Source organism: Lupinus angustifolius, chromosome LG13, assembly GCF_001865875.1.
Source record: "Lupinus angustifolius cultivar Tanjil chromosome LG13, LupAngTanjil_v1.0, whole genome shotgun sequence".
Lineage (NCBI taxonomy): Eukaryota > Viridiplantae > Streptophyta > Magnoliopsida > Fabales > Fabaceae > Lupinus > Lupinus angustifolius.
This window is the reverse complement of record NC_032021.1, coordinates 9,871,191-9,880,408: the sequence shown is the minus strand read 5'-3', so window position 1 is coordinate 9,880,408 and position 9,218 is coordinate 9,871,191. Positions and strand designations below refer to the sequence as shown.

Below are 9,218 nucleotides of genomic sequence, written 5' to 3'. Positions count from 1 at the left end.
TTAGGATTAAAGAGAATCCTGATGGCTCAATTTCTAAGTATAAAGCCAGGCTTGTTGCAAAGGGATTTCATCAAATTCCTGGAATTGACTACAATGAGACATTTCCCCCTGTCATCAAACCTATCACTATCAGAATCCTTCTCACCCTTGCTGTCACTTATGGTTGGTCCATTCAACAACTGGATATCAATAATGCTTTCCTAAATGGTGCCCTGCATGAGGAGGTATATATGACTCAGCCTACTGGTTTTCATAATGGTGACAAGACCACTGTGTGCAGGTTACACAAGGCCTTATATGGACTCAAACAAGAACCTAGACAATGGTTTAAGAAGTTCAAGGGCACTCTCCTTCATTTAGGATTTCAGAATAACAAGTGTGATAATTCTCTATTTATCTCCCTCACCAATACCTACCAATTGTTTGTTCTAGTCTATGTTGATGACATAATCATCATTAGTACCTCAGCCTCACAAATCTCTGCTCTTGTGGACAAACTCAGCACTGCCTTTGCTCTTAAGAAACTAGGCAACTTGGACTATTTTTTGGATATTGAGGTTAAACACATCAAGGATGGTACTCTATTTCTCACACAAACCAAATATATCAGAGACTTACTCAGTAAAGCCTCTATGGATTCTGCCAAGCCTAGTATCACTCCTATGGCTACTACTTGCAGGCTCACTAAAACAGAGTCCACATCATTTGATAACCCTACTCTGTATAGGTCAATAGTAGGTGCTCTTCAATATGCCACTATTACAAGACCTGACCTAGCCTATAGTGTTAACAGAGTGTGTCAATTCATGAGCAATCCTCTGGATCAACATTGGGTTGCTGTCAAAAGGATCCTAAGATATCTACAAGGAACTCCTCATCTTGGCTTACATCTCAAACCTGCTGTTTCTAATTCCTCCCTTCCTATCACACTTACTACTCTATGTGATGCAGATTGGGCCACTGATCTTGATGACAGGAAGTCCATATCAGGGGCTTGTTTATTTGTTGGTCCTAATCTAGTTACTTGGTGGTCCAAGAAGCAGCAAACAGTCTCCAGATCCAGCACTGATTTTGCTGCACAAGAAATGATTTGGGTAGAGTCATTGTTTTCTGAACTCAAGATCCCTCATCAAGTTCCTCTCATCCTATGTGATAATCTAAGCACAGTGAGCATGTCTCACAATCCTGTGCTTCATAATAGAACCAAGCACATAGAACTTGACCTATTTTTTGTAAGGGATAGAATTCAGGCTAAGTCTCTTGAAGTGAAGCACATCTCTTTTGAATTTCAGACAGCAGATGTGCTCACCAAGCCTTTGGCCACTGATAGGTTTCTAAAACTAAGAAAGCAACTCAAAGTTGTTGACTTAGCATCCTTAGTCAACTACCCTTAGTTTCAGGGGGGTATATTAGAGAATAACAATTAGTTATTCTTATGCTGAGTAAATTGGCTCATTTGTTACATGCACAATAAGCCAATTTAGCACATGCCTAATTAGTTGTTAGGTTGTTATTTCAGTAACTAACTTATGTTAGTTACTGATTTCTCTTCTTTTCTGTTTGCTTTCTCTTTATTTAAAGAGATAAGCCTTCTCTTTGTAATTCAAGTTAAGAATGCAATAAATAAAAGTTTTCAAATATATTCTTCTTTTTATCTTTTCACAATTACAAATAGTGTGCGGCTAGCCTAGGTGGCTTCCACGAAATAAGGCAATAAAATGCATAAAGAAAACGAATTAATAATGTAATGACCCAGTCTTAAGGAATCCCTAACAATGTGCTCAACACATACGACCACAAAAGATTTGACCACCCATCTTGTTTGAATTTTGAATTCAACTTGAACTCCTCCACAATCCACACAGCTTGCTTGAATTTTGAAATGGGCACGGTTTGCACTTGATTCTCTCCATAAGGATAAGACATCTTTATCAAACCCACACGGCTAGAACTTCTCCACGTGGTGGTAAGAGTTTGAGTATAATTTGGCAAGCTCAACACGCATAGGATTTTCCCATGAGGGTGGTAAGAGTTTGAATCCAAATTGGCTACTTGCACAATCTTCCCACATGGCTGCCCAAGCTAATCCAAGCCTAATATCTTGCCCAAAAATTTCTCCACATGCCTAGCACATCTTCACATGGGTAGCTCAAACTTCTCCTTAAGAAAAGGAACATTTTAATCAATTCCCACACGGCTTGGCCACACTAAACACACGCCAATTTTGAGTTCAAATTCAAATGAACATGGAAATCTCACCTGGTTGCACAAAAGTAGCACACGCCTAGGATGGTAAGAGGACAAATCCAATTTGAATAGCCTAGCATGGAATCCTCACATGGTTGCAACAACTTCACCCAAAAAGAACCACACGGCCAAAGTTCTCTCCCACAATATCTCACCATGTGTTTTCTTTTGAATTTGGATTTCAAACACATTTGAACACACTAAGAACCTTGCACACGACTCCAACACTTGGTCCATGCTTAGCACAAAAATGGGCCACAGCTTTGCAAAGTGATTCCTTGAAGATAAAATCCAATTTGACCACACTCAGCGTGGGTGTATTTCTGACCAGCGCCCTACCTAAGAGTGTGACAACCAACTTGATCCACCCAGCCAGATTTACACCCATATGTTGCATAGTCTGGCCGCCCAGTGTGCCAACTTTCACGCGCAGCGTGCTTGCTTGGCCAAGTAGCACCTCCTTGGCCACTAAGTGCCATAATACATGAGATTACATGAATAATCCCCAAACCCAAGTTACATGATTTATATGTAAATAATAAAAAGTACTAAAAAGAAAATAAACCTAAACTACCCATGAGAAAGTAATCCCACTTTATTACAAAAATAAAACAACTAAAATTAAAAGTCAGTAATGCCCTCCATGATCATGGTCTCCAGGTTGTTCCACAGGGTGGATGGTGTCCTTTGCAAGCTTTACTTGTGGGGTTATGGCCGTTGCCCTAGTCCTAGGGCCTCCTAGGTCTTGCATGACGCTTGAATCAAGGGTTGCCCCCATCTGGTTCACATCAAAATGCCATCAACTAAAACATACCTAGCACACACCCGAACCTCGCAAATCTGGTATCTATGTTTTCAGTCTCAAATTGGGGTTTTGACAGAGAATTAGGGTTTAACGAAAGCAAGGTTGAGGGGTTGTGGGTACAAGAGGGAAGTCTGGTAGGAGAAATCAATGCAAGGAGGGGAGTGTAGTAAAAAGTTACAGCCTCTCTGCATTTATCCTAACATGGTTATTTTACTATCAATCTTGAATACACCTTCAGCCTCTGTTCTGTAGTTGATACGTGACGTGGCTACAAAATTTGCTTTTTCCGGAAACCAGACAGTTTGTGTAGAGAGTCTTGACTTGAAAATTAATAAAATATGTTGACAACTAACTACACCAGATTGGTTAGTGAAAGTTGAGGTGTTAAAAAGCTGCAGGAAGATACGACTCAGACTATTGAAGCACGATGAATGGTGTAGAGGACTGTAATGGAAGAAGAAGAAGAAACTGAGGGCATGAAGAGTGATAACAAGAACAGTAAATGAGAAAGTTTGGTCCATGGTGATAACAGATATCACCAATTCTCTGAAGAGATCATGGAGATGTCCACAAATATGCTCCTTTGTATTTATAAGTGAATAAAAGATGGGTTGCTAGTGATTGCTGCTAGTGTAGTAGTTAATGTCATTAAATAGTTCATTCAATGCCCACTTGACCTATGGGTTGGGGTGAGGGTAGAGGTCATAGGTTCAATTCTCATTTGAACTTGTAAACCAAAGATATAGCATGTTCTGCCTCTTTGTGTCAATATAGAGTTGCACAACCTCTTTATATCTATATCGCTTAAAAATAATCGACTAAGAAAGTAAGAAATATATTAACAAGAATGAGCTGGATTCACCCCAACCAAATCATGTAGCAGATAAGGGCACTTCTATTTGCACCTACAAAGTGATAAAACCATTCCTCACACCCAAACATAAAATCGGATAGCCTGTCCAATAGGCTGTTTTTCATTTTCGGATAAGCGATCCGACTTTTTTTGCACTGTCAGACAGACTATCCGATTTATGTCTGGGTGTGAGTAATGGTTATGAGTGCAAATAGAATTGCCTAGCTGTTAAAGGACCATTGTTTCCTAGGCCAAAGGTAGCAATATAGCAGTAGACGGTTAGCAGAAGGAAAACTGACCCTTCATGCTGATTTTAGTGGCCCACTTGCACCTCCAGTAAGTATCCCATCTCAAAAATGTGATTTAGCTCCTGCAACTCCAGTACATGGTTTCAAAGTTGAACAGTAAAATAATTGCTGCAACATTGCTGCACTGCCAAATTTGAATAGTAAAAATTTTCAGCTGCTGCACACTGACTAAGTTGCACCACCTGTAAAGCTTGATTTTAGCAAGTTCACAACTTGTAAAATTCACTTTACATCAATTGTGAATTTTCTCGTATATAATCTAGAGGCGAAAGGAGTCATTGAAAATTCCATCGTTCCTTTTCAGCTAAATACACCAAAGAACCACAAAAGCAGAACCACAAACCGTAATCTGATACGAGAAGTTAGGAAGGATTTGGACCTAAGTGGTCTATCAATGGAGCTGGTTTTGTCTTTTTGATATAACACATCAGCATTGTTTGATTCATGAGCCGACCCCGCCCAGTGGTAGAGAAGTGGGAATGGCTTCTCATTATCTGATAAGAGAAGTAGATTAGAGAATAATTTATATTTGTTGAGGCTGTATAACAATATCAAATGTTTACATAAGTTCCTGTAGCTATGCTAAACCTAAAAACAGAACCGCTTCCATCTCTTTTATGATTGAGATAACTGATTCTGTATCTGTCTTTCAAGCTCCCTTTTCTTGTTCATTGAAATAGGATCTTGTGATTTGGAGCTACTAATTTATCAATAGCGTTTTTTCCTTGTGTGCATTGATGTTCAGATACATAGCTTTTCCCTTGCTCGATGCACATATAATGTGTCATGAGCCAGATTATTAAGATTCTAGAATTGATATATCATGTGCAACTCCTCTGGCTTTAGGCAGATTGTAATCATATTATGTCAATTGTTTATATTATATATAAAAAACTGATTGTTTATAAAAGAGATTAAGAGAATGTCTTTCCTCTCATTAACTTATTGGGTTACCAGGTGTGTAATTGTTTGCTTCTTTATCTATCATCAAGTTTGTCAGAGCTTAAGAATAGATGTACTCATTTGCAGGGGAAAAGTTGCAGAAGGTATAGATTTTGATCGGCATTATGGCAGACTGGTAATCATGTTTGGTGTTCCTTTTCAATATACATTAAGCAGGTAAGGCCCATTTTATTAAATTTCTCTATGAGTGCAATTTAGGACCATCGGATTTCTCTTTCTTTTTCCTTGTTGAAATTGTGTAGGTTAATTGCTGATTGCAGAACTTATTGGTGTACTAATTTTTCAGGATTTTGCTAGCACGCCTGGAATATCTACGGGAAAATTTTCAAATTGGGGCAAGCGATTTTCTGACTTTTGATGCCTTGGTATGACTCGCTCACCCTCTATCTGTGTGCACACACTAGCCTGTTGTAATTCATAATTATGATTGTGGACTATTTGATCATCTGATTCCTAAACATATTGAAACTAAAACACTTACCCTCAGTGATATTATTTTTGCTTGAGCAGAGACAAGCTGCTCAGTGCGTGGGCCGTGTAATCCGTTCAAAGGCTGATTATGGAATGATGATTTTTGCAGACAAAAGGTTAGTATTCTTGCATCATTTTTTCCTCCATGAAGCAAGCACATTTGGGGGAATGGGAGGAGGGTTGCTGCAGGTATTTCTATACTGAAGTTCAGCCATTGCTTAAATGTGATTTAGTCTAAGTTTACAAGCTTCTAGTTAGGATTTGAAAAGCACTATGTACTCTCTCTTTGTAACACTTGGAGCTTGTCCAAAAATGGATTGGAAGTTACTGCCCATCTCTAATGATGAATGGCAGACAAAAAAAATCTTAACAAGCTTTTTATAACCCAGTCTTTTTAGCAAAGAAATAGGCTTATCCAGAGCCGTGACAAGTTCAATCCCAAAACCCAATAAAATCAATTCGTGTGTTTGAGAGATGTTACTGTAAATATCTATAGCTAACAGGTTTTTTGCATTACATAACCAATTTAAACTTTGAAAATCTGCATAAATAGATCCTTTTTTGGCACATACCCAATGATATCTAGAATTTATGAAGTGTTTCTCAAAGATGTATTTACCATACCTACCTGTGATTACTGCATCATTCATGGTTTTGCTTTCTACTTTATTTTTCTCAACAGCGGAGTTTTGGAAGTAAATACACTGTTGGTTTAAACTTTCTGCAGGTATAGTCGTCATGACAAGCGTTCCAAGTTGCCTGGTTGGATACTCTCTCATTTACATGATGCCCACCTGAACTTGAGCACCGACATGGCTTTGCATATAGCACGCGAGGTATGTCCTGATGACTGTAGTTTGAAGTTTGTATACTACACTATGCTGGAATCTCATGGATGCATGTCTTAACTAGCTGGTGTTAGAAGGTTTCCAAAAGTTTGTATAAAATCTAAATAGTTTATATTTCCAGGCACTAAAATCATCTTTAACCCTTTCAAAAGTTAGTCTCACCTCCCTTGAGATTCAGTTATCCTTACACTCATGTCCCTCATAGGGGAGATGTTTATAATTACACCTACCTCTATGAGGAGATAAGTGTACCTTTTGACATATTTCATAATTAGAGTTGCATGTTAGTAACATGAATATCTGATATTTGATTGCCAATCTTTTCGGTTGGATGCAGTTCCTAAGGAAAATGGCCCAACCTTACGACAAGACCGGTGGCAGTGGCCGGAAAACCCTCTTGTCCCAGGAAGACTTGGAGAAGATGGTTGAAGGCGGCATGAATGACATGTATTGAGGTTTTTCTCTGCCTGATTTTATTGATTCCACATGAAGTTCTCATCCTCACATAAATGTAAAGAAACTGTCATTTTGTTGTGGAGGAGTCCACAAATATGAGGATATGGATTCACAATCCTATGAAAGTGTGGAAGCTTATGGTTGAGACTTAAAAACTCAAATATTTTGGAGTACTCGCATAAATTGTCATTATGGGTTCATTGAATTTATATGAGTATTTATCTATTTGTATGTTCACCCTGGCTTCAGTAATTTACTAATTTAGCCCATTTTCCATTTTGTTTATAAATTTATTTGATTATAGCACATAGTAAACACAATTCTGTACTTCCAAATATATGAACAAAATCATTTTCCTATTAGTAGAGATAGATCTTTAGGATCAAATCCTGGAAACAGTTTCTCCACGTGTGTGGGATAAGGTTACATACATTTGCTCTCTCTAGTATCTACTAAGTAGGAGCCTTAAGCACTCAACACCTAGTGATTTAGGTATTTTTCTGGCCATGATGGTTTCTACCTTAACACAAGTATAAGAAATGTGGTTTTGTGCAGGGGCATGTAGAAAATTATATTTATTTCAGTGTGCATTGTTAGTATATGATTGCTTGTATACATATCTAATCAAAATTTGACATATCAGTTTTCCTCGCCACCTCATTTTATGAAGTAAACTATAAAAAAATGAAACCGTAATTTATTATTTTTCAGTTTACTATTTTCACCACCCATCCCACCTTTTATTACATTTTTTCAACCACCATAGCACCATATAGGTAGGGTCTAAGTGGTTCCAGATTGACTTACTGACGATTTGGATCAAGTAAAATGAAAAATTGTAGTTCGATTCAATTTCATGGCTCAGTTTAATTTTTTTATGAAATTATTTATGATTGGTTCACAGTTCCAAAGGATCTGGATACGTGGATGTGAGAACTAAATCACTTATACTAAAAATATTTTAACGTTAGTGTTTTATCCATTGTGGCTTTACATATTTTACGGGAGAAAAATATGTATAAATGGTTACTATAACTATTATTATATCATTTATCATTCATATTTAATTATTATTGACTTTGAAATAAAAGTAGAGTGTAACATTGATGCACTGACAGTGTAAAAAGTTATGCACAATCTGTGTATCATCTACTCTTCATTTGGATTACTTTTTGTGAAAAGTCAAACATAATTAAAAATGAATGGTAGATAATGACAATGTATAATGATTGATATTATATTCCTCATTTTGGTTTTTAGATGCCTTAAATATGAAATGAGCATAGTCTCCAAAAAAAAAATAACCGAACCAGAGGGCTATCTCCTAAGGATGAGAATGAGTTTCCATTTTTCTTACACCCGACCTAAAACTACTCAATTAATGCTTTAAATGTATATATTCCTAATTAATTAAACTTCACAAAATAATATAAAATTAGTGTCATAATGATAAGATCAACAACTCATTTAACTAACCATTAATTTCTTAAATGTTTAAAAAAGTGGTATGTAATAAGCGTGAATGTTATCTTGATTAATTAATCTAACTCTATTCCAAGAAAGTAAACCCACTAGATGATATATCCTAGTTCATAATCCAACATGTGATTTCCAACAAACACATTCAACATATAAAATCATGCATTAAGAACAAGAGTAAACTATAGAAATTATTGCATGAATATATTGAAATGAATCAAAATAGGCACATCAAAGTGAATAATTGCATATAATCCCAACAAGAGAAGTTAGTTACTCATTTCTATGTTAATAAAAAAAACAGAGAAGAAAATATGAAAATCCTACATGGAAGAGCACCAAGGTGAGCTCCATAAGGTTGTAAGTAGGGGTGAGCAAGATCTAGCCCGACCTGTTGACCCATCTCAACCTGATGACATAGGGACGGGTCTGACCTGTCCAAATAAATAAAAAAGGACAAACCCGATTAAAAGGGATAAACCCGTCATAAAAAAGGACGGGTTCAGGTTTATGTCTGGGTCACTCGACCCGTCCCTTATAGTTATATATCAAGAATAGTTGAATAAGTGCATATCAATATTTGTTATATTCAACACACATAACTAAAATACCTAAAAGCCGACACAACATATTCACACCACTTATCATATGATCCTTATTCCTTACCGTGAATAATCAATTTTGTCCGGAAAAAACGTTCTTCAAAATTATTCAATAAAAAAATGAATAAGTTAAAGCTGTGATTTTATTAAGGTTTGATTATCAAATAAATTAAAGATTCGAGAATA

General features: G+C 36.7%; 1 protein-coding gene across 1 annotated transcript; it reads left to right on the top strand.

The window, feature by feature from the left end:
• Positions 5,243 to 7,335, top strand: LOC109363365 (DNA repair helicase XPD-like; the record flags this gene model as incomplete). The annotated part of the gene is given in 5 exon segments (XM_019609612.1): positions 5,243 to 5,332; positions 5,463 to 5,541; positions 5,687 to 5,763; positions 6,375 to 6,483; positions 6,833 to 7,335. Coding segments are annotated over 5 exon segments (472 nt in total), but the record flags the coding sequence as incomplete, so codon positions are not given.